Source organism: Equus caballus, chromosome 6 (genome assembly GCF_041296265.1).
Source record: "Equus caballus isolate H_3958 breed thoroughbred chromosome 6, TB-T2T, whole genome shotgun sequence".
Classification (NCBI taxonomy): domain Eukaryota; kingdom Metazoa; phylum Chordata; class Mammalia; order Perissodactyla; family Equidae; genus Equus; species Equus caballus.
In genome coordinates this window covers 20,661,809-20,685,885 of record NC_091689.1, presented here as the reverse complement: position 1 = coordinate 20,685,885, position 24,077 = coordinate 20,661,809, and the positions used below count along the sequence as shown (strand labels likewise).

General features: G+C 49.4%; 1 protein-coding gene across 1 annotated transcript; it reads left to right on the top strand.

The window, feature by feature from the left end:
* The first annotated feature begins 5,721 nt into the window (after nucleotides 1-5,721).
* Nucleotides 5,722-21,814, top strand: HJURP (Holliday junction recognition protein). The gene is made up of 9 exons (XM_023642625.2): nucleotides 5,722-5,901; nucleotides 6,580-6,646; nucleotides 8,706-8,761; nucleotides 11,419-11,518; nucleotides 11,924-11,988; nucleotides 13,290-13,382; nucleotides 14,591-14,669; nucleotides 16,652-18,240; nucleotides 21,071-21,814. Exons 1-9 carry the CDS (start codon nucleotides 5,806-5,808, stop codon nucleotides 21,110-21,112), a joined length of 2,187 nt encoding a protein of 728 aa, XP_023498393.2. The 5' UTR covers nucleotides 5,722-5,805; the 3' UTR covers nucleotides 21,113-21,814.
* Nucleotides 21,815-24,077: the final 2,263 nt, after the last annotated feature.

Here is a 24,077-nt window from a genome sequence, read left to right as displayed (position 1 = left end):
ATCAAAAAAAGAACTGTATTGACCATCCCTAGTTATAGCCAATTCTCTTTAGGAGATTAGAAGAAGGACGGGGAATTTGGGGGTGCTGACACCTTCCTGAGAAAGGCATCATTGCACAGATTTTGAACCATCATCCCTGTGTTTCTTAGTTAACATAAGGCATTGGCTCTCCCCATGCTCTCTCCTTGAAACCTGCAAGTGTCCTTATTTATACCTTTTTGATTCTTAGAAAACATAGAGGACATTATGTTCTTGTTTTCATTTGGGAGGCCAATTATTTAATCTAGAGAACTATATATTTATTTTCGTTTCTAGCTTTTTTTTCTAGAGCTCTATGAAAATACTCAGCTACCTATTAGAGATCTTCTAAATTCCCAACTTTCTATGAACAATCTCTTTTCATTTAAGTCTCCTCATTCAAATCTGAACCTATTTTCAGCTGTCGACTCTCTCCTAGAACACTGTTGAAAAAAACCCTAATTTTAAAGTCTCTCATTGATTTATATTCATTTTATTGCAATTTTGAATCTTTGTCCAACCTACGCTTACAGGAAAGACTTTGAAAATGGCCTTACAGAACAGATTTCCTGGTTTTTCTTCCAGTTGCTAGGAATTTTTTTTTTAATTTTCACAGATAGATTATTTAAATCTTCCGTTTCCTATCCTCTTGCTTTTAAGCATTTTCTCCATCTGAGGGGTTAAAATTAATTGAACTAATTTATACATATCTGGTTATCCAGGATGATAGCATATAACAAAGATCCTATTGCCAATGTCTGTCCATCTTCCAGAACCATAGGAAAATTCTGATTTATTGCCCTGCTAAGGACTGAATTATGTCCCCCCACCAAGTTCATACATTGAAACTCTAACCCCAAATGTCACTATACTTGGAAATAGGGCCTTTAGGAGGTCATTAAGGTAAAATGAGGTCATAAGGATGAGACCCTGATCTGATAGGATCAGTGCCCTAATAAGCAGAGATAGCAGAGAGGTAAACTCTCTCCCTCTCTCTTCCTCTCTCCCTCTCTCCCTCTCTCTCTCCCCTCTTGCCTACAAAGAAATCACGCATGCATGCATCAAGATGGCAGCCACCTATAAGACAAGACAAGAGGCCTCAGAATGAAACCTGCCTTCCTAGCACCTTGACCTGGACTTGCCAGCCTCCAAAACTCATTTATTTCTCATAGAAATAAATTTCTGGTGCTTCAGCCACGCAGTCTACGGTCTTTTGTCATAGCAGTCCAGGTTGACCAAGACAAACCCTTAACTCAGCTCCACACCAGGTTTTAAATTCAATTTATATAGATCTGCCTTCTGGTCTAGACATTATGTGACTGCTCTTCTCCTGAGGAAACCTGAGGAAGGGATTGCTCATTTAGAAGGTCAGAGGAGAGAACAGAAGGAATTGAAGGGGAAGAAATGAGAAGTGCAGATAAAACTGGACAGATCCGAGTAAGACAGGTCTCCAAAGATGAACGCATCCTTGGACAAATTGTGTTTTAGGCCCCAGCACACCAAACAAAGACATTAACTATTGAAAGGTTGGTTTCTCCTAGTTTTTCTTGAGTTCCTCTTAAACATATGAATTTATTGATTGTGACAAGGCAAACATTCTCTAAAATGGCCATTCTTTTCTGCCATTTACCCCAAAAAAGTGGAAGAGCTGGGATCATAGCAAGACTTTATATAGGAATAAGAATTTCTTGCAGAGTTTGAGATTTTGGCACAACCAAAATACACACAAGGAAGATGGGTCAATACAGTCCATCCACAGAGCGTGCCCATGAATCTTGTCTCCTGTTCCCTGGCCAAGCAGAGGTTAAGAAGGGCTGTGCAGCCGATGACCCACTAATTGCTCGCCCTAAGATATATACCGAGCAAAGGGACCTTCTTTCACAAGTTGACAAGATGGTGGATGACATCATGAAGGTTTTGTAGGGCACCCAAGGCTAAGTTCGACTAATTGCCTTTTCACAAATTGTTCACCACGCTAATGGACCTCCAATCATTTGTCTTCAAGGTCGGAGTAGACTGGAGCAGAGAATAATCAACTTCCATGTCCATATGCTTCTTATGGAACTCTCCTTTATGCAATCAATAGACACAACATAATCTAGGACAAAACAATTTAAATAAGACTTCAAAATACTTACGCACACACATAACACACACACGCACAAAGTAAGCAGCAAGAGAATACGCAAGGATATTTTCCAAATGTTTCCACTGCAAACCAAAAGGTCTACTGATCTTATACAAAGGCCTAGAACTAATTGCTTTAAGCAAAGACCTACTTGGATACAAATCCTAGGATAACAAAATAAATTCAGCAATGAGAGCTCAATGAAACTGGTGAGAATTCAGATCATTGTTGAGGCTGACCAACCTGGCAGCAGATATGCAGGTCAAATGGGGTTTGGGCACAAGAAGCCCAGAGAGTGCACCTATTGGTCTGAGGATGCCTTAGAAGGCTTCTAAGTGAGGACCATAGGAACTCCAGAGCTGTCATAGAAAGAAAGGAGCATCCCCAACAGCTGAACTGCATTGCCTCCACTCTGTATCGCATCAGCTGGAGGAGAGCAGTTTTAGAATGTTTGAAGCCATGTGTGGCTTACGTGGATAAATAATTTTGTAGAACCAAGGTAAAAACACATGATCAGTTCCTCTGTGTTTTTTATTCCATGAGTAACACACTCTCATAATTACAGAATACATGTTTATTCTACAAAATGCAGTTGGGGTAAACTGGTCTTAAAAATAATCCATAATATTGTCATCCAGGGATAACACTGGAAGTATTTTGATATGTACATACTCAGATTTTTAAAACATATAACGCATATTTTTAGAATGGAAGTGTAAAATACATATGTTTGTAACCTCCAAAGGGTTACATTTTAGATGCCAAAAAATACAGTTCTTTAAAATTATTGTTAACGGAATGCATGCATATCTTCCACCATTCACGCATCCATCTTTCTAGCATTGGACTTTACAAAGTGCTTCACTAGAGATCCTACAGCTAAATCCTTGCCAACATCCTTAATTACTTAGGATAGATTTCAAAAAGTAGACTCATTAAATCGAAGAATAAACACGTTTTGTGAGCTTTGACTGACACCTTTTGGAAAGTCTTGTTGTCAGCTATTTCAGTCTCTTCGTTTCCATCAGCCCTGGAGCGACAGAAGAGAGCAAACTCTTTTCTTGGCAGCCTAACGGATGAGGGTTGATGCTTGTGGTTAATAATTCATCTCCAATCAAGGTCTTCACCGTTACATAGTAGCTTCTATGTGAACACTGGGACCAGCCGAAAGCTGTGCTTCAAACCACGGAGTGGGTGGTGACATTTCCACAGCTTTCCAACACAAAATTATGTACATGGAAACTCTATGCAGAATAAATACCCAGATATTATATAAAATTTTATAAAATTCAGGCACATTTTACGAGAGCAGATATAAAATAATTCCCATGAGAATCATTTCCTATGTACGTAATTTGAAACAGCACTTCGAGGGTTGAAAGTTCTGGCCAGGCCAGCAGAAGGCGCTGTGCAGATGCAGCCAGAAGGGGCGATGCTGCGACAGGGATCCGCTCATCCTCTACTCCCCTCGTCTCTGCTGCCTATAGAAACCCGCTGAGACCTCGAGGCACTGCATCCACCATCCATCCGAGGGAAGGAGCTGACTTGTGATCTTTCCCTGTTACGCAGGAGTTGGGAGCGGCGGGGAAGGAGTTTGAGTAGCAGGTTTGGGTTCCTGAAGTCGCGTGTTCAGGCTGGTAAGGTGGGGCGGGGGTGTTTGTAAGGGATGGTGTCAAATTAGGAGCATCATGCAGGGCTCCTTCTTTCTTAGGTGGGCCACCACTTTGGACCACAGGATGGGGAAAGCCAGAGAGGACTGGGAGAGCCCCAGGCCTGAAGGATAAGAGCCAATTCAAGGACTTCAGCTGGCTCAGAGGGGATTGGCCAAAGTGGGTATGTTTTTGGATCTTCAATTAAAGACAAGAACTTGAAATTGAGAAATCTTTCTCCCAAAGCTGCCCATGAGCCCCGAGACAGAGGCAGATCCTTGGATAGTCAGGAAAGCAATCCAGGGAAGCCCTGAAACCCGGGAGTGGGTTTCTCCGAGTGCGCAGCAAGCCCTACAGGAGGCCAATTTTGAAGTGTCACTATCATACTTGTTAGAGAGTCATAAAAGAGAAAGTTGTCCAACACTTAAAAGAGAAGGAAAAGAAAATCTTTTCCAAGGTCTCAGTCTCTCGATGTGACGAGTTAACTGTTTGAAAACTAATTGTGTGTGGAAACACAGAGTGGAAGGAACAGCATGTTAAATTTCTCGACTCTCCCCAGGGAGGAGGAAGAAGAAAGCTCAGCCTTAGTGAAGATTAGACAAGCTACAAAATGAGCGTGTATATTCCGTGGCTACTTGCAGCAAGGTCCTCGTTACAGGTTGGGTTCTCCAGGGAGCAGACTGGGAGATGGAGTTAGCCGTCAGGATGTTCATTAGGGAGTGCCCTCGGGATCCACACCTGTGGAAGGAAGTGAAAGAACCAAGACTGGGCAGGATGATTCAGCTGATTCCGTGGAGAGCTCAGGAGCATCAGGGCTGTCCCCACATTGGACCAAAATGACACATCTTCATATTCCAACATGGATCCCCCATGGGATTTTGTCTGCCCTGGGGCTGCAGGACCGTGGGGGAGGGGCCCTCTGCAATTGAGGCAAGGCGAAGGCTGCTCCTGACCTCCCTCCCAGCACCTGGGGCATCCTGAAGGCAAATCTGGGCGGCACATCTCTGTGTCCATCACAGTATATTTCCTGGACCCTTACACTACATGCGCCCTGGGGTGCTTCTCCTTCCTCCCTTCTCCCCTAATTTCTGCTGGATGGCATGGTAGCATTGGGGTGCAGGCTGAGAGGAGGTGAGGAGCCCCATCTAGGGGACCTAATGGTGCTTAGAACTATGCTCTGCTTTTTTCTCACATCCCATGGTAATCATATCAGCAGAAGCACATAAATATGGCTAAGATATGAAGCTGAATAAAACTACAAAATAAATTCGATCAACTATACTTGAGGAAAGACTGAATTATCTTTCTATACTCTAGAAAAATATTAGAAAATTAATATCCATGAAGAGGCCGAGTATGCAATAAAAAATATGTACGGAAAAGGTGTGCCAGGAGATTAATGACAATATTCTATTTCCCTGGATTCTGTGACGTTTATGGCATTTCTTCTTTCTAAACGTACGTTCAGTTTCCTGCCTCCTTTGGTTTTCGAATTTGGCGGTGTCTTCCTCGCCAACTCCCCCCCCCAACACCCTCGCCCCGCCTCCCCCCCCCCACCCCGCCCCCAAACTCCCATCTCTTGTAACTGAGCAGGGACCCGAGGCGGGCAGGGTGTGGAAGCCGGACCAGGGAAGGGCCCGGGGCGACGTCTCATATGTGTTTCACAGGGCTCTGGTGTGGCACTGTTGATGAACGGGCACGGGAGCGGCGAGAGGGGCGACCACGCCATCACTCTCTGCACACTCGGCCCGGGACTCTGGACTCTGGACTCTCCCCGCAGCCCGACGCGCGCCCCGGGCGGGGCGGGGCCAGAAACTCGAGCGCGGATTGGCCGGGAGAGAACGGCGTACGCAGGTTTGAAAGGCCCAATCAGCGCCCGGCCTCTCCGCGCCAGCCAATGGGGAGCCCGAGGGGCGGGCAGGAAGGGCGGAGTCGCTATTTGAACCTCAGCGCGGGGACGGGTCCTAGGTCTGCCTTCCTGCTGGAGTCCGGCTCGGTGGTCCGCGCGCCATGGAGGGCGACGTCCTGGGGGAGGATGCGCTGCAGCAGAAGCTCAGGGACAGCCGCCGTCGCTTCCAGAGGCGCATGCAGCGACTGATAGAGAAGGTGCGACCCCCACCGGCCCGCTGGGGGGGGAGGGAGGAGGGGAAGACGGGGTTGGGGGCTGGGATAAGGAGGGGGCGGGGCGCGAGGCCTGCGGGGCCGGGAGGGGAGAGAGGTGGAGAGGGAGGAAGAAGCGGGGCTTGGGCAGGGAGGGAGGAGGGGAGTTTAGGGGTACGGGGAGGGTGGAGGCGGGATTGGGGGCTGGGGATAAGTAGGGAAGAGTTGATGTTGGGGAGAGGGATGTGGGGCTGGGGTAAGGAGGGTAGAGGCGGGGTTGGGGTTACGGAGAGAGGAGGCAGAGTTGGAGGCTGGGGGTAAGGAGCCGGGAGGCGGGGTTGGGGGCTGGAGTAAGGAGGGAGGAGTCGGGGTTGACGACAGGCGAGAGGTGGGGTTGGGGAGATGGGGAGGAGGGAGGCGGGATTCGGAGCTGCGTAAGGAGAGGGAGGCAGGGTTGGGGAGATGGGGAGGAGAAGGCGGGGTTAGGGGGCTGCATAAGAAGGAGGAGGCGGGGTTGGGGCTAGGGAAAGGAGGAGGAGGAGGAGGCAGGCTCGGGAGTCTGGGGGCAGAGACTAGAGGTTGGGGGCCCCCAGACTTCGAGCCTCGCGCTGGCGCCTCCTCAGCCCGGGTCAGGGGCTCCTCAATGCTCTGAGACCTAATTAGCCGCCCCTCCCTCTTCCGCAGTACAACCAGCCCTTCGAGGATGCCCCGCTGGTACAAATGTCCACGCTGACCTACGAGACGCCCCAGGGTACACAGTCATCCTCTGAATATTTACGGTGAAAAGTGTGAACAGAATAGTGTCTTTCCTAGAGTTTAAAATGCAGTCCCGGCTCTCTTATGAAAAGAAACCCTGTTCGTCTAACAGGAACTAAGACATTCTTAGTTCCTTTGAACGTACAGATCACTTACTTCCAACAGAATTACTTATTAAAACAGAATTCTGAAGGCACATAGATGCCTGCTGGTTAAAAATCCCCTGCCTGGGTTGCATCCAGCTGGCCACTTATCCTGTCAGCTTGGGCCAGGCTGTGCCTCAGTTTCTTCATCTGTAAAATGGGAAGGTGATGACAATAATAGCGACTTGGTGTGGCTGTTGTGACAGTTCCGTGAGTGCTTGTGAAGTTCATGGAACACTGGGAAACACTCCTGTTGACCGTTATGTGTCCTGTTTGCCTTGGAGCAGTAACTGTCTTCCTGGAGCTTCTGAGTACTTGGAACTTGACCTGAATATAGGGAGAAGGAGCCGTTCTGTTTAATGGTTCATGTTGCAAACTGACTTAAATCTCGTGGATTCTCTGGTAACCAGGTGGAGAAAGTTTGCACCGGGTGAGGTCAGTCCCTCCCATTCAACCTTGTTATCAATTCACTATTACTAATGAAAGCAAATCTCAGTTCCTGTTCTGCTCATCGAACAGACAGGCGCAAAAAGGTTTATAAGATCTCCTTAAATTAAAAGACGTCCCAGCTCTCTGAGTTTTTAGCTGGCCCAGCCATACCTTGGGTGGCACGCTGACACAGACAGAAGCTAAGGTACTCCAGCTGCAGGTTTCTTTATGCTTTTGTCTGTGCCAGATGATGACAAATCTTACCTGAGGGCAGGACCCAGGGCTGTGTAGGAATCATCCTTATGGGTGCCATCAATGGGTTCACTATGTTCTTATGGCCCGTTCTTGCAAGAATGGGCAGCGTCTGGAATATTTTGGCCAATCTTGAATACCACTCATTTCCCCAGCGATAACTCGTCTCTGACTCGTTTGATGAGAACGGTAGTCGAAACATCTACCTACCTTGAGAGTAGTTGTACTTTAGCATGTAGAAGACCGCCTGGAGAGCTTGTTAAAATCCAGATTCCTGGGGCCCAGACAGCAGTGCTGGAGGCAGACTCAGTAGGGCTGCGTTCTCACAAGCTCCTGGCTGGTGCTGAGGGCACAGGTCCCCTGACCTGTTCCTTAACCCGGAGAGGCACTCCGTTAGGGAATAGCCTTTCTGATAAACACTAGCTGACCACCCCTGGAGCCTGAATTCCCAACTTAAGGCCCACCGTGGGGGTGGATTGGAACGAACACTCCCGCACTGATTATGATGAAGACAGCAGGAAAGTAAGAGCTGATCACGTGGGTTGACGGCTACCCATGTGCCCTTCGCTTCTGACGGTCTCCTGCTTTTGATTCTCAACAGCCCTTCGAGGTGGGCGCTGTTCTTAGAATCATCCTCGTTTCAGTGGGAGATACAGCAGAGGGAGGTTAAGGACCCTGCCCCATGTCACTTACCCTAAGGGGCAAAGCCTTGATTTGACTCCAGGCTCATTTGCTCAAGCATCAGTCTGTTCTGGAAAGGCTGCATGGTGCAGTGGTCAGGAGCACAGAGGCCCTCCCCAGCTTTCACAGCCTGGCTCCACCACGTGGGTGAGTGGCCTGGGCTGGTTATTTGAATTCCTTGCCTCCGTGTCTCCATCTGCACAGTGAACTTGGTGGGTGCCTCTCCCATAGGGAAGTCAGAGTGCTCCAGGAGTCAGACATCAGTGAGGTTGTGACGGGGTTTGGAATAGAGCCTGGAACACTAAGCACTGTGTATATTTTTGCTGTCATTATGATGAGTAACAACCATCTCAAGCCTTGCAACCCAATGATCCCTTCTTAGTCACATCACAAAGATGAAAAACCGCAGACTATCAGAAATATGGCCAGGTTTTACTATGATATCTTTCTTTTGCCTGTCCCTTTAGATTTCTTTGAATGCTGATTGAACAGAAGTTCAGCGTTTGGGGTTACTTAAGTGGTAATTTTTATTGGGTTTCTTTTCTTAAGGATTGAGAATTTGGGGTGGAGGTCTTGTAAAGGAAAGAAACGAAGGACACATCCAGGTATTTAAGGTCAAATTTTGTTGCCAACATGCCTTGCCGAGGGGTATATTGGTGTGAATGAAAGTGTGAGCTGCTGGGGGCATTGGTGCCATGCATGGTTTTCTCGCCTTAACTACCCTCCTCTCCTGTCTGTGAGGCTTTACTGACAAGCATTTCCTCTGTTGCTTGCCAAGTGCGGGGAGGAGCTGTGTGATGCTTAAGCTCTTCTGTGCCCCTGTGTTTCCTCTGCCATAGGTCCTGGGGCTCCGACAGCAGGACCCCCCGGGCAAGACTGGGCCAACTGGATGGACCTCTCCCAGCACGAGCTTCAGCCACAGCTGTGAGCTTACTTAGTTGAGTCTTTATAGCAAAGACCAAACCCAGGTCCTTCGGGGGAAGAAAAAGGCCTCTTTTCCTTTCCTGAAGGGGCTTAGAGGAGGAGACATTAGGGACAGGGTACCATATGCAGGTCACACCCCTTGCACATTGCTCTGCCTTCAAAAGACCCAGGGTTTTTTGGGCTTTCCCCTAATTTGTCCATGGACTCTGCAGCTGTGCGGTCTGTTATGTTTATGGAAGGTGCTGAGACAGGTGGCCTTCCTTCTGTGAGACCCAGGGAGTCTTTGCAAGAGTCACTTTTGCAAAGATGTCTGGTTTCTCTTCATCACTGCTTCTCAGAACCACACGGTTCTTCCTCATGGTCCACTGGTCCAGGAACCTGCACCCAAGAATTAAGACAGCACTGGGCTTCCCTAGCAATTCACAGCACATGGGAAGTCAAATTTTCCTCCTGATTAATTGTTTTAATAACATACAATATAATTAGTCATAGAAATGTTAGGAATATATATAACTACTTAAAATTAACCTGACTTCTATAGATGGTCATTAGTGATATTTCAGTATAATGGAATTCCTGTTTATAATACATATATTTATGAATACACATTTTTTTACTCTTTTTTTCTACTTTATATTGTGCACACTCCTCCATCATCCATTGTATAATTCAGTCACCTTTTTTTTTTTAACTACTCTCTTGTTGATAAACATTTAGCCTTTTGCACCTTCCTTTTTTATAAATCAAGATTAGCAAACTTTTCCTGCCGGATGATAAGTATTTTAGGGTTTGCTGGTTGTATGGCCCTTTTCATAGCTGCTCAGCTCTGTGCTGTGAGGGGGAAGCAGCCGTGGATGATATGTGAATGAGTGTGTTGCTGTGTTCCAATAAAACTTTATTTGTAAGGCCCCTGTTACAAACAGTCCTCAGAGAATCATCTTGTCTCTTCCCAGTGCTGGTATCGCTCCTGTTCAGTGAATGCCTGAAAGTGGGATTATTAGGTCAAAAAATATGTCCTCTTTAGTTATACATAATAGTGATGCCCACCAATCCGACCAGTGCTTGCGTGGTCCAGGGGGCAAATGTTGTCATCTGGATATTTATTTAAGGTTTTTGCTTAAAATGTAGGAGGACCCCTACCTGGGGTCTATAAAATTGTAAGCCCCTTTCCCGGAATTAGGAAACTGGGTGTAGTATGGGATGACCACTCGCTGAAGTTACTGTGGGTGGCTCTGCCAGGATCTGCCTCCTCCTTTTCCCAGACAACCGAATACTCATGGTGCCCCCGTCCCCAGGTTGCTGCCTGGAGGCTGTGGGAGGCAGGCCCATGGGCTGTGCGTTGACCTAAGCCAGTTTGGACCCAACGCAAGGCCCGGTTCTCCTTGTAGACCCCAGAGGGCCGATAGTTAGAGGCCATGCCCAGGGCTGCTTCCCCTCCTCAAACTGACTTCTGTCTCATCCAGACACAGCAGCCACAAAACAGCTCTGTAACCACCCCCAGGTCCCGCCCGTCTGTCTAGGTGATCAGGCCCAACTTACCTGAGGCAAAGCGGGCAACATTCCCAAGGCGGGATGCAGTTACAGTGTCCCCAGGCAGCCCCAAATCCCCTCAGAGATGACGCCTCAGGGCTGCCTCTCAAGGGACAGGGCTCCCCACTCCTCACTCCTGTGCTTGCAAGGCTGGGGGCTTCCTAAAATATTGTAGCCAGTCTGTTATCCCGAATTCTTGAATTCCGCTAGTGGGTACCCACTGATGGCCTTTGTCATGATTATTAGCGAGGCCAGTGGTGCTGATCAGGCACCAGAGGAAGCACAGCCTCCCCAGGGGTGGCCCACTGACCACCCTGTGGCATGAGTCCTGATCAGGACGGTTGGCCACCCCTGGGAGTGGAGCTCAGGCTAAAATTGGCTCCCACGTGCAGGGTCACAAGCAAGATCAGGGAAAGGCCCCCAGGGCCTCTGGATCAACCTGCTGATCCAGTGACGGACCTGTCCTGTTGCATTTTGGCTTCCGTTTGCGGCCATGCGTGGGCCGGGCAGGCCCGCTCCCTTTCCCTCGCTTCTCCCCCGCCTGCTCCATCACACGCCACCCGAGTGGTTTCTGACATCGCAGCCCTGGGCACGATGGGAGGAAGAAAGCTCTGCTCATTTTCCAAGGGGAACCTCTACTATCCACCTCCTAGGAGCCTTTTATCCCGGAATGTACTAGAAGAGAAGCTTTGTGAACCTCCTGTTCTCTCTCATGCTAAAGGAAGGATGTAGGTTTGTTACTTTACAGTGGCTTTGAAATGTGTCATTACTGACACGAGCATGTCTTTGTCGCCTTCTGCACTTTGAGGACTCCCATGTGAGGACAGTCGGCAGGAAAGACGACCCCGAGCAAGCCGCAGCCAGAGGTCACGAGCTTCCCACGGCCTACACAGCAACCCTGGGAGAGGGTGAGTGGCGCCATGCTAGAAATTCCAGCAAGGTCGGGAGGGACTGGCCTGACATGCCTCTGTTACAACATTTCAAGTCTAGACTCCTCCTTAGGACTTTTTCTAAGGCGCATTTTAAAAGCTAGAACATCTTGAAGTGCCTTCTAGGATCCGAGGCCGTTGAAAGAGCTAGAGGTGATATGAAGGCTGATTTTCCCTCCCTCCACCTGAGGCATCTTTCTGTTCTGGGAGGTTGCCTGATAACCAGGACAGTGACAGACGGCTGTGTCCTCATTGAAGGGAGCAGCCTTGAAGCAACAGGAATGTTTACTGTCGAACAGACTCAAGTGATGCAAAAACCATCCTTGAAAGAAGAATGCAAGCTTTCTTTAAAATTCTGATTGAGATTTCCTTTTTCACTCTTAGATTCGAAAAGCGACGATGTTGATGGAACTGTATACCCGGAAGACCTGGCTGCCGGGGCCTTGGTGGTGAGACCTGCCTTTTGTAATGACGGGACAGTCGCGGCCAGGGGCCAAGTGTGCATCCTCCTTGAAGACCTCCCCTGAGGCTCGCTCTTTGCTGATCCCGCCCCTCAAGTCTCTGGTCTCCCCTTCTCGTCCCCCAAGGCAGCAAGTCGCTCCTTCCCAGTCTAGCCCTTGCCCGCCCTCACTGCCCCCGGTTCCAGCCTGATTTTCTGAACTTACGCAGCTGTTGGATGCTGGTCCCTCTGCACACAATGAGCCCAGCTGTGGTTCACAGTGTGCCGTGTGCCTGATCCAGCGCACACATTGGAAGCTGGGTTCTGAGTCGGCCTCACCCCGTAGAGGCAGTGTTATAAGGAAAGGAGGGTGTTCTAGGAAGGATTTCCAGGTCAGCCCTTGAAAGCCCGTTTCGTCACGAGGTCACATAGCCGGGTAGGCCGTTGTTCCACGTCTGTCTCCCAGAGGGTCCCAGTGGCCCCAGAAACCACCTGTCTCCTCACAGGACCTGATTCTCACCTTCACTCTCTGCTGGAATAGACGAGAGTACACAGAACATAATCCACTAGAGCGACTTACTGGCCCCATGGCAGATGCTCAGATAGCTAGCATGTGGTTTTTCCTCTAAAATCGCTTTTTGTGGAGAGGTTAGCCCATGCACCCACATGTGACTTTGGTGTCTAACTAGAATAAGATGACTCTGGGGAGGAGGGGGGCACTTTTTGAAGTATTAGGTATGGCTGACAGTGAAGGGGATACAGGTGGCCCCAACAGTAACAGACAGAACAGTGTGTGTGTGTGTGTTACCCGCTGTCTTCGTCCCCATCCCTGACTCAGGGCAGAGTGAGGCTGAGACCCCCTGTCTCCAGTGGGTGGCAGATGAGGGAGGGAGAGGCAACCATCCCTGCCCCCTGAGTTGGGACCCTGGACTTCTTTTCTTAAAAACATACCACGTGGGGTCATTTCTATTGGTTGAGTCCTGAACTCAACTAAGAATATTCAGACTGTTTTAAATTTTTTTCTATTCCAGTAATGCTGTCATAAACCTCTCCAGACTTGTTTTTTTTTTTGTCTTTTTACTTTCTTTTGCATTATTACCACTGGGTAAATTCCCTAAAGTCAGATTTCTGGGTCAGGTGGACTTTCAGAGGGGCTGGACCACTCTGCACCGTTAACACCAGGAGGTGGGAAAGTGACTGGAAACTTTGTATAATGATTTGCACCTTAACGAGCTTGCCCATTTGTTCCAGATTTCAAGAGAGAGCCATACCTAGAAGCTCTTATGAACACTGACTTCTCTCTTTTATCAGCCTGCAGCGCCTCGGAACCCTTTGAAAAATGAGCTGAGAAGGAAGTACTTGACCCAAGTGGATATCCTCCTGCAGGATGAAGGGTATTTCCAGGTAACCTGCTTGCCAGGACATGTCTCTATACAATCACGTCATGAACTGGAGACATGTTGAGTGCGATGCAGTCAAGTTCTTGTTCACTCCCTACAGAACCTGTAAAGAGCATTTTGAGCAATTGTTTCCAAACTCTTTTATTCACAGGCTCGCAGGTGTCTGCGCTTCTGGAGTAAACCCTCGGGTCCACTAGGGCCGTCAGATCGGGGAAACCGGGGGGGGTGCGCCCTCTGTTGCCCACTCTGTTCTGGGGCAGCTCACAGAAATCTCGTTGGGCCCCGACCCCTGGGGGGAGGGGTTTTAAGCTGCGTAATAAGGGAAGCCATACCTCCCACCACCCCCTTTCCTGGTGTGACCGGGGCTGGTGTTGGCTGCAAGTGCCTGTCCCACCTGCCCTGCGGCCGTGTTGTTGGGGTGAGGCGAGCTGGGGGCAGCGGTGAGGCCCTGGAGAGGTGGGGGGCCTCGCCGGCCCCCTCCCAGGCTCAGTGCCCTCCAAGTTCCAGGCAGCCGGTCTCCCCGAGCTTTGCCCGAAGAAGAGCTGGAAAGCTAAAGATGGAAGTTGCCATAAGGATGCCAACTCCTAGTGTCCCGAGTCCTGTCAGTATCTTTTCATTAAATAAAAGGGATTTCAATACCGATTAACTCAGAAGTACATATTGTGGAACAAATAATTCATCTCGAAGGCAGCAAACTTAGAGGGATGGATTTATTTTCTTACTGTGCTGCTGACCGGTGGAAAGCCCGTCTCTGAGGACCGCAGAGGGACTGGAAGGGCAGCGGACAGTGGCCTCTGGCTGCCCTGTCAGTCCGGGAGGACACCGGGGCTGGGAACAGCTCTGTCATCTCAGGGCGGGTTTTCCTTGCCCACCATCCACCTGGCCCCAGCGTTCCTGCTGTCAGAGTGTGACGGTGGAGGAGGAATTGAGGGGGCTCCTGGCAGAGACTGGTGGCCCTCTGTGGGGGGGCACCCTGGAAGCCACGTGGACGAAGTTTTAGGAGTTTACCAAGATGCTTCTTCCCACCACAACTGGCCACTGTCATTGTGGTCACAGGCTTGTTACCGCTGCTGCCGAGCTGGGAGGCACAGTGTGGTTGAGGGGAGCAGCCTCTCACTCCGTCCTGCAGGCGTGGCATTGCAGGGGGAGCATCTTCGTGCCCAGAGTCAACTCCTGACAGTCCTCTGTTACAGCCATTTGCTTTCATTTCAGCGTGCCAGTTATGGAGGTGGAAAGGACACATGTGGGACCCTGGTCCGTTCGTTGACCTTGCCCGCCAGGCATGCCCATGGTGAGTGTGACGGAAACTTGTCATAAACCGTGACCCGTTCACTTTTGGTAGAGCAGCCGTGCCCCTTACACTGGGCGCCCCCTGTGCGTGTGTCATCAACGTCAGCAGAGACTCCTGCACTGCATAGTAAACTATGAAGAGTTAAAAAATGCAATGCTTCTTCCTTCTGGGACTCTGGCACAGCTCTTTATCCCAGCTTACCATTTGGAAAGTTTCTGAATCTCCAGAAACATAGGACTCATACAATAAGCATCCTTCACCTGCATTGACAATTGCATTTTGTCACATTTGCTTTATCACCGCCCCCCCCACACACATATATTTATTTGCACTCCCATCTATATTATCCCTGAATGCTTCACAAGTGTCTCCTGAGAACAGGTGATTTCCCTGTACAACTACAGTAAACTTGGCACATGCCAGAAATTTAGCATCGACACAATACAGTGTGCCCAGTTGTGCCAGTGGTGTCCCTTGGAGCCTTTCTTGTTTGTTTAACCCGTTCAGAGCCACCTGGGCATCATCGTTGCTTCAGTTTCTCCTTCAGTGCAGGTGGGCTCCCTGGCCTTGCTGCCGTCACCGTCACTGTCTTTCCAACATTGACTCTCAGACAGTCCTGGCCAATAGTTTTGCAGAATGTGCCCCACATTGGGACTTGTCTGATTGTCTCCTCGAGATTAAGTTCACATTAAACATTTTTGGCAAAAATACTACACAGGTGATGTTGCGTCCTCTCAGGATGTCCCGTCAGTCTGTCCTGTTGCTGGTGACTCCTGAGCCTGGTCGCTGAGTCCAGGAGGGATCTGCCAGGTTTCTCACTTCTCTTTGGAGTCGCCTGAGGGCAATCCCTTCAGATTACCTGGAGGCCTTTTCCCCAGAAACCTCCCACCCCGGTGTTTTAGGTCCAGTCATGACTGTTGCCTGAGTTGGTGCCTGCAAACCAGTCCTTTTCTGGCTCTGCCGTTCCTTCTGCATGCATTTGTTGGCATTCTTCTCTAAAGAAGTGCGGTCTCCCCTCCATTTCTTTTTTTTCCTTCCTTTATCTCCCTCACATGCTTTTTTTTTTTTTTCTACTTTTCTAGAATCAGTAAGAACTCATGGACCTTTTTTTTTAATTCACATGTTAGAATCCATTGCCAATATTCAGCGTGATGCTCAAGTCATCCCAGATTTAGCCTAAAGGAGCACCTTTCATGCTGGCTTCTATGTCCTCTGACCTGTCCCCATTGGTTTTTGAGCACTTGTCTTCCCCACCCCTGATTCTATAGTTGCCCCCCACCATTGTCACCAGCACCAATAACGTACGCTCATTTGGTCAGTTGTGCAACTCAAAGTAATTTCAGAATCACGGCACCAGTGGCCACTTGCTTCAATCTGCTGATGAAGGTTCAAGATTTCCACTCTGTTACCCGTAGACAATATCCCACCGAGGGAGCACATTCAGAGTGTTGTGTTCAAAGTTACTTGGGTTCTTTTTTCTCTTTCATTTGTTATCAATTTGATACACAGTGAGGTTCATTTTTTTGGTCCTTATTCACTTTTAGAGTTATCCCTATCCTTGTTGGTTTATTTTTATTTTTTCTTAATATGGAAGCATTTAACATGATGCACAGGTCAAAGCCGTATAAAGAGGTGTATTCACGGGACTTATGCCTTCCCCACCCAGCCCTGTAGGTAAACGGCGTCATTATTTTCTGGCATCTAATTAGTTTTGAAAAGGTGACCAACTTCTAAACCATCATGTGGGGAAGGAAGAGTCTTTTTGGGAAGTTCAGGTGGAGAGTAGAAATTTAAGTTTGATAGCCAGAAAGAAATCTGAGGAGTCTATTCCCAAGTATTTGTGGAGTTTTTCTCTTTTATTCTTTTTATATTGCTTACAAAACACATTACGGTCATGACTCACTCTTTGGTTCCGTGACCTCTGCATGCGGACAGGTCTGAATGGTAACACACCTGTACCTCGTGTGTGTGTTCTTCTCCAGGATGCTGCGATATTATCTCTGAAAAGAGTCCCGGGAGCCCGATCAAGCCAGCGTCATCTCCCAGAGAGAGCGGCCCTTCTCATTCTTGCTCCACAGACCTGGCCGTGGTGCCTAGAAATGACAGTCTGTTGCTACAAGGGGCCGGTGGTAACAGCCTCTCAAGCAGCCAGTCCTTTGAGGCCGAGGACATCTGCGACGTGACCATCAGCGACATGTACGCGGGCATGCTGCACTCCATGAGCCGGCTGCTGAGCACGAAGCCGTCGTGCATCATCTCCACTAAGACGTTCATCATTCAAAACTGGAACTCCAGGCAGAGGTTCAGGCATAAGGGCAGAGTGAACAGGACGCGCTGCAGAGCGGGCAGGCACTTGCGAAGGAGCCCCCAGGAGGGACCTTCAGCCTGTCCAGAGCCAGCGAAAGAGGTGGGGGCGTTAAGAGCCTGCGAGAACTTACTCAGTGCTTCTGGCCACAAGACAGGTTTAAAACTGGGCAAAGCTATTCTTGAAGTAAACAAACTCCAAATCCATAAATTAGATCCAAGTTGGAAGGAGCTTAAAGGAACATTCCAGAAGGATTCTTCACTGACTTCTTTAGACTCCGGTGCCATGTATCGCCTTGACCAGGAAAATAGAATTAGGGCATTAAAATGGTTAATTTCTCCTGTAAAAATAGTTTCCAGACCAAGAACACTGCCATGCGAGGGAGGGAAGCATTATCGGGAGATCGAAATCAAATTTGATAAGCTGCATCAGGAATATTGCCCGGATCCCAGGAAGCAGTCCTGCCTGACTTACCTCCCCAGCTCCTCGGCTGTGGACGTGTACAGAGGTGGTCCAGCAAGCCCTGGTGGCCCCCGGAGCTTAGAAACCCACAGGCCGAATAGCCTTCACATCAAAGCAAAAGCTAAGAAATTAAATGAGGCTTTTGAAAACCTGGGCAGATCACTCGACGCAGATAGATGCCTGCCAACAAGCGATTCTTCTCTCTCACTTTCGAAGACCAACCCCACATGGAGCCCAGGCCGCTCGGAGCAGACAGCTGGCCTTCTTTTTCAAGGAAACAGTCTGGGAATATTTAGGAAATCAATGTCACCCAGCAAAGCCATTTCAGTGCCGAGGATACGACCTCTAAGCTGTGGAAGGGGTCGTTACGATGAAATTAAAGAGAAATTTGACAAGCTTCATCAGAAGTATTGCCAAACGTCACCGCAGCGGATGAAGGCACCTCTGTGTATTGGGGCGTCTCCAGATGAAGCAAGTGTGAAAGCTCAGTATCAAAAAGAAGACTTCTTAGGAAAAGTGAACCCAGACTTTGGCTTCCAGGGTTCCCTAAAGTTGTCATCCTCACCCCAGCGGAGTGTCAGAGGTCCACTGGGCTCAACCACAGTTGAGGTTCATCCATCCACATGCTTTGTGTCTGCTGCTGGGAAGGACCACGAGTCCCCGGCCAAAAGATGCCGACTGTCAGATCCTGGGGTGTATGGCCAGTCAGCCAGTTCCCGAGATTCCTCACGTGTGGTGCGCAAAGCCATCCCAAGGCCAGGGGAAGAGGTCGGCCCCTCACAGCGCGACTGGGAAGAGAAGAAGGTACGTTCTCTGCGTTGAATGTGGTTGCTTTCCGACAGGATTTTTACCTCAAGTGTTAATTTTTATAAACTTTTTCCAAAATTCTTTCCCTTCCTCCAAAATCGGCGTTTCTATCAAGCGCGTGTTCATGTGTAAGATTCTTTGAGGTGGAGCTGACACGTTCTTATAGGAAAGGTCTTACGCATTTTGCAATGGAACACATTTAGGGGGTTTTCTAAACAGCCTCATTTATCGAGCTCCATACCTCCTTCCTTGTCAAACAGTGGCATTTCTAGCCTCTTCATCTTACACTCAGAAAGGAGCTGTTGTGGGGCGAAACTGATCTGGAAATAATGACTTTCTGTTTCCTTCTGGGGTTTCCTAGTAGGGACAGAGTGGCCAGGGCAGCCTCGCAGACGTGTAGGGGGCCCGGCCTGCTCGGGGCCACACGCACCCGCTCCGCCCGTAATCCCAGTGCCCTCCCCTTGAAGGCCGTCTGTGCCCGTCCCCCTCCTCCTCCAGTTTAGTTTGTGCGGATCTGAAGCTAAAGTTCTAATGTGGGTGCATCATTTTGTTTCCCCCAGAGACACGATGAGAGACGGTGGGGTGAGTGTGGGTGTTAAGCTTTTTGCATCAGTGCCAGGTTGCCCAGCATGCACGTCAGTGTGTCCGCAATCTGGACCCGGCTGTAGCTGTTGTCAGGGCACGTTGCTTACCCACTGGCTCATGGGATTTGACCCAGTTTGGTTTGGCTTCTGGATGTTACGTGAAGCCAGCATCCCACACCAGGTGTGGGCAGGTGAGGCGGTGGACATGCTTCCTCTCCCCTTTCACCCCAACCTAATGGTTGGCCCCCGAGTGGTCGTTCAGATGGACCCCATCCGCCCTCAAGGTCCCAGTTTCTGTTCACCCACCTCTGCCTGTTTGTCCTGTGATCCTGGCTCAGGGGAAGATGCATCTCCTCTCGGAGATGAACCCCTGAGTGGTCACCGTCATTGCCCCTCAGTACCCGCAATGGTCCTTCCCTGCCTCTGGCCCCTCGTGCTTCTCAGTGTTCAGACCTGCGTGGCTCCCCTGCTGGAACAATATTTCAGAAACCCTCGGGGCGCCTTGGCTCCACGTGGGCCTGGGGGCTGCGGGTGCAGCAGATGCCCGCTTCTTCCTGCAGGAGCCCCAGGGGCCGCCGCTGGCTCCTGCTCTTCCTCAAGCTCGGACTCACGGTCCAGTCTTCCTTTTTCCTTCTGTGTCCACTTCCTGCCTCACTCCTGTCTTCCCATGCTGCGGTCTGGCTCGTGCTCGACTGAAACCACACATCCCACCACCAGCACCTCCTGATGGCCGGTCCCTGTGGCTTTAACCTCACGGGAGCCTTTGTTAGATTAAACAGGCCTATGTTGTAACTTGTCTTTCCGGTCGAGGATTGATGTAATGTTCAGGTTATGGAAAGGTTTACCATCCAGGACCCCCCCTTCTGGGGTCAAGGCTTAGGCAGGGCCAGAGGTGGAACCAGGGGGAGTCAGCCAGGGCCAGCCAGACCAGGCAAGCGGCCCGTACCCCAGGAGGCCCTGCTGTGGGCAGGGTCCTCCGTCCGCTGGATTTGGTGGCTCTTTCCCTTTTGTCTGGGCCTCTGGCTGTTTGCCACCCTCCCCAGGCCCACCTGGCTTTCTCAGACCAAGCGTCAGCAGGGCGACTTGGGGGCAGTTCTGAGTCCTGGGTGTTGAGGCTTTCTGGGATCCAGCCACGTGCTTAGGGCAGACCCTTGCATTCTGTCTGCTCATAGTTCATTCTCAGAACAACCTGATTGATTTCTCCCTCGAGAGGGAGGGCGTGTTTCACCGCAGACCCCCCCCAGCCCCGGAGCCATCCCCGACAATTCTCCCAGCCCCTGACATGTCACAGCTCCCTTGTCCCACTGTCCCTGCTTCTTCCTCATGGGCCCCCCTAACCTGTTCGTTTTAGACACCTGTCCCTCGGATTCACTTCTGTGCCTTTTCCCGCCTCATCATCTCTCGAGCCACCTGCTGACTCAGCCCCTGGAGCATAGTGGGTCCCCCCCGAGCTGCCCTCTGGGCCCCGTGAGGTCACCTCTGGATGCTCAGTACAGGGTCTCCTCTCGCTTTTCCCCGGCTCAGTCTGGGGCCACAGGCAGCCGGCCTCGGCTTTACACGGGAGGGTGCGAGTCCACGCACCTGGCCATGGAGGACCGTGAGGAGAACTCTCCCGACCCCCCTGGGATTTGACAAGTCATGGCGTCCACCCCCAGGGGCTTTTTGCACTTGTCTTAAACCATGATATCAACACACTTAACCATTTTCCGTATTTTTCTTCTTTCCCTACTTAAATTATACGTTTCTTGAGGAAAGGGATCAAATCTTTAGGAGCTATGACAACTGAAGGAATTTAAGTGGCTGACATCTGCATGCTGTACGTGCCCCAGGCCACACTGACCCTTTCCACACCTTCAGTTACTAACCCCCACACAAGCCGTTGAGTAGATAGGTTCTGCCCAATAGGCAGGTCCTGGCCCTTTTTATAAACATGGACACAGCCTAAGTGTTAAACTCCTGAATCCACACAGGCGGGGCGGGGCTGAGCCAGGATCTGAAACCTGTGGAATTAACCCCCACATTGCCCTGCCTGCTTGACGGGTTACTGTTAGGTTGGTTTTTTCTTTCTTTTTACATTGTTAGGGTGTTTATTAAGCATGATGGCATTTTCTATAGTGGACACACAAATATTAATATCCATGCAATGGAATAAATATGAAACAGTTCTGCTTTTGGTGGCTGGTGTTGGGAATTCTAGTGGAATTTTACTGAAATCATTTTCTTTGTCTTTTTTTTTTTCCTAGAGGAAAGAACAACACATCTTTGAGGATGGAAGAGAAAAGTAATTTTGTGTTAGGAAGATGCAAAGCTGAAAAATCTATAGCCAAGTTATTTTAGAATTTTGTTCCCCTCCCCCCTTACTGTTTTTTTTAATTCTCAGGATTGTTAGAACCTGCTTCACTTATCTGCCCTTCGAAGCAAATTTCAATGAAATTGGTTCCATTGAGATAACTGAGTTCTTGCTATAGAAATTATTTGAATAAAGTTGCTCAATTAAGATTTTTAATGTTATCCTTTATAGGCCTATTTTTCTCATGGTTTTTTTGTTAGATTTAGCTACGTCCAGAGAATTCTCCGCTGCATTTCCTGTTTTGTTAAAGAATATTGTTTGCTATGAAACCTAAGTTTAAACCCCGGATCTAATGGTCCTGGGAGGAAAATACAGCTGCTGAGTCTTTTAAATTCAGACCCAGGGGACTTGGTATCTTCCATATTAGACAGTAGTAAATTGAATCATAATACAACTCACCCAGAAAAAGTAATTCCTATCAACTTAATGTTTTTGGATGAAAACATGCTGTATGTAAGCAGTCCTGTGATGGTCCCAGAACACTTACAGCCACGTGGCATCCATGACGTCTCATGACATTTGTTGGAGCTGTTCATAATAGGATATCACAGTGACTTTTAATAAAATATTTCAAATATTCAGAACACAGTGACAAAACCCATGTACCAACCATCCTGAGTAAATGAAGTAAAACATTGCTGAGTGTCATAGACTTTTTATTTTAAATGAAAGGTTAGAGACAAGATTAAGTCACACACCTCTCTTTCCTGTCCCCTCCCTGGGCGACCACTCTCCTGGTGGCGATGTGTACCCTTTACGCTGGGGCCACGTTACCTGTGTCAGCGCGGGCGGCCGTGGCAAAATACTGTAGACTGGGTACCTGAACACCAGAAGTTGGTTTCGCACAGTCCCGGAGGCTGGCAGGCCAAGCTCAGGGCACAGCATGGTCGGGCCCTGGGCAGAGCCCTCTGCCTGGCTTGCAGGAGGCCACCTCGCCGCGTCCTCACATGGTGGAGTCAGCATGTGCTTCCTGGGGTCTCTTCCTATAGGGGCACTGATCCCATCAGGAGGGCCCATCCTCATGACCTCATCTGACCCAAGTCACTTCCAAGGGCCCCATCTCAGCTGCCATCACACTGGGGTCTGGGGACACATTCAGTCCAGGGCCCTGTGAATCAGTAAGGAGCTGAGCACCTGGCCAAGGGCCTCACACTCGCAGGAGGCCCAGGCTGACAGGGACTGCTGACTCGGGCTCAGCCAAGCCTGGAGTGGCCCCTGCCATTTTTCTAGACCCTTCTTTCTCGTGCCTGCAGCTTCCTAAGAAGAGCACAAACGATCCTTTCCTCTTTATCGGGAAAACTGTCGTCTTTGCCCCAAACTGCGTGTGCCTTGCCTCGCCCCCCCCATCACACTCAGCAGACCCATGCTGCGGTCTCCAGCCAGGCCAGGCCCACCTGCCAGAGGGGCTGGAAGATCAGGTTTTTGCTGTTCTGTCGTCTAGTGGAGGGAGACCGGGCAGAAGGGATTGGGCCTGGGCCCCAGGCAATTGATAGGCTCTGCTGACAAAGGACCCACGACCTTTATACGGAATGGTCTGTGTTTTGACTTTACATCAGTAACTGAGTACTCCACGCATTCTGCAACTTTGTTCCTCTGAGAAGTGTTTGACCGGCTGGGAGCTGCGACCCCGGGGGTTGCTCTCGTTTTAAGAGTCCTCAGGCCCACGGTTTACTCAGATGTCGTGCTGGCCATTTGCTGCTAAGAAGGCATTGAGCCGTGGTCCTTGTGCGTGTGTAGGTTTACCTGTGGCACACACCTAGACGTGAATCGGCCTCCAATAGGCATGTCTTCAACTTCCCTAATGATTGCCTAACTGCTCTCCCAAAGGGCTGCTCCCATTTGCATTCCGGGGAGCAATATAAGAAGTGCCACTGCCCCATGTTACTGCCACAGTCGGTGCCACTATGGTGGCTGTGAAATGGACTACACTGCAGTTGGCGTGTCTTCCTGGGGTACTGGCTTTCCAAGCGTCCCCTCATGACACTTTTTGTTTGCTTTCTCGCTGAGTTGGGTATATTGGATACCAATCCAATTACATGAACCAGTCTAGTTTTATATACATTGAAAGCAACTTCCTCCATCTGTGATCTGTCATTTAACTTGATGGCATTTTATTGTACAGCAGTGACACTTTAACAAAGTCAGATAGATTAACTATTTTTTCCCGCTTCTGCTGTTAACTTTTTTTTTTTTTTTTGGTGAGGACGATTGTCCCTGAGCTAACATCTGTGCCAGTCTTCCTCTATTTTTTATGTGGGACACTGCCACAGCATGGCTTGATGTGCAGTGTGTAGGTCTGTGCCTGGGATCGGAACCTGCAAACCCCAGGCCACCAGAGCCAAATGGCTGAACTTAACCACTATGCCACGGGGCTGGTCCCCTGCTGTTACTTTTAAAAGAAAACCTACCCTACTCTCAGCATCAAAAATACTGTGTTGTCAGGGGACAACCCCGTGCCTGAGTGGTTAAGTTCGCATGCTCTGCTTCAGCGGCCCAGGGTTTTGCCGGTTCGGATCCTGGGCACAGACATGGTATCAGTCATCAGGCCACGCTGAGGTGGCATCCCACATGCCACAACTGGAGGGACCCACAACTAAAATATGCAACTATGTACGGGGGGACTTTGGAGAGAAAAAGGAAAAATAAAATCTTTAAAAAAAAACCTCTGTTGTCTTACATTTTCGCTTTTCAAGTTTAGCTCTAGAAACCACCTGGAAATGTTTTGCACCAACACAAAGGGAATGAGAGACCTAATTGTACAAATGTGTAGCTCTTTCCCCAGGCCTGTCGTGAGTGGCATAGCCGTGCCCACCATAGCGGTGGTCTTCAAGTTTTCCGGCAGCAACACTCTTTACCACTAGGCAGAAAATAACTTGGCCGTTGGTGGGGCTCGACTCTTT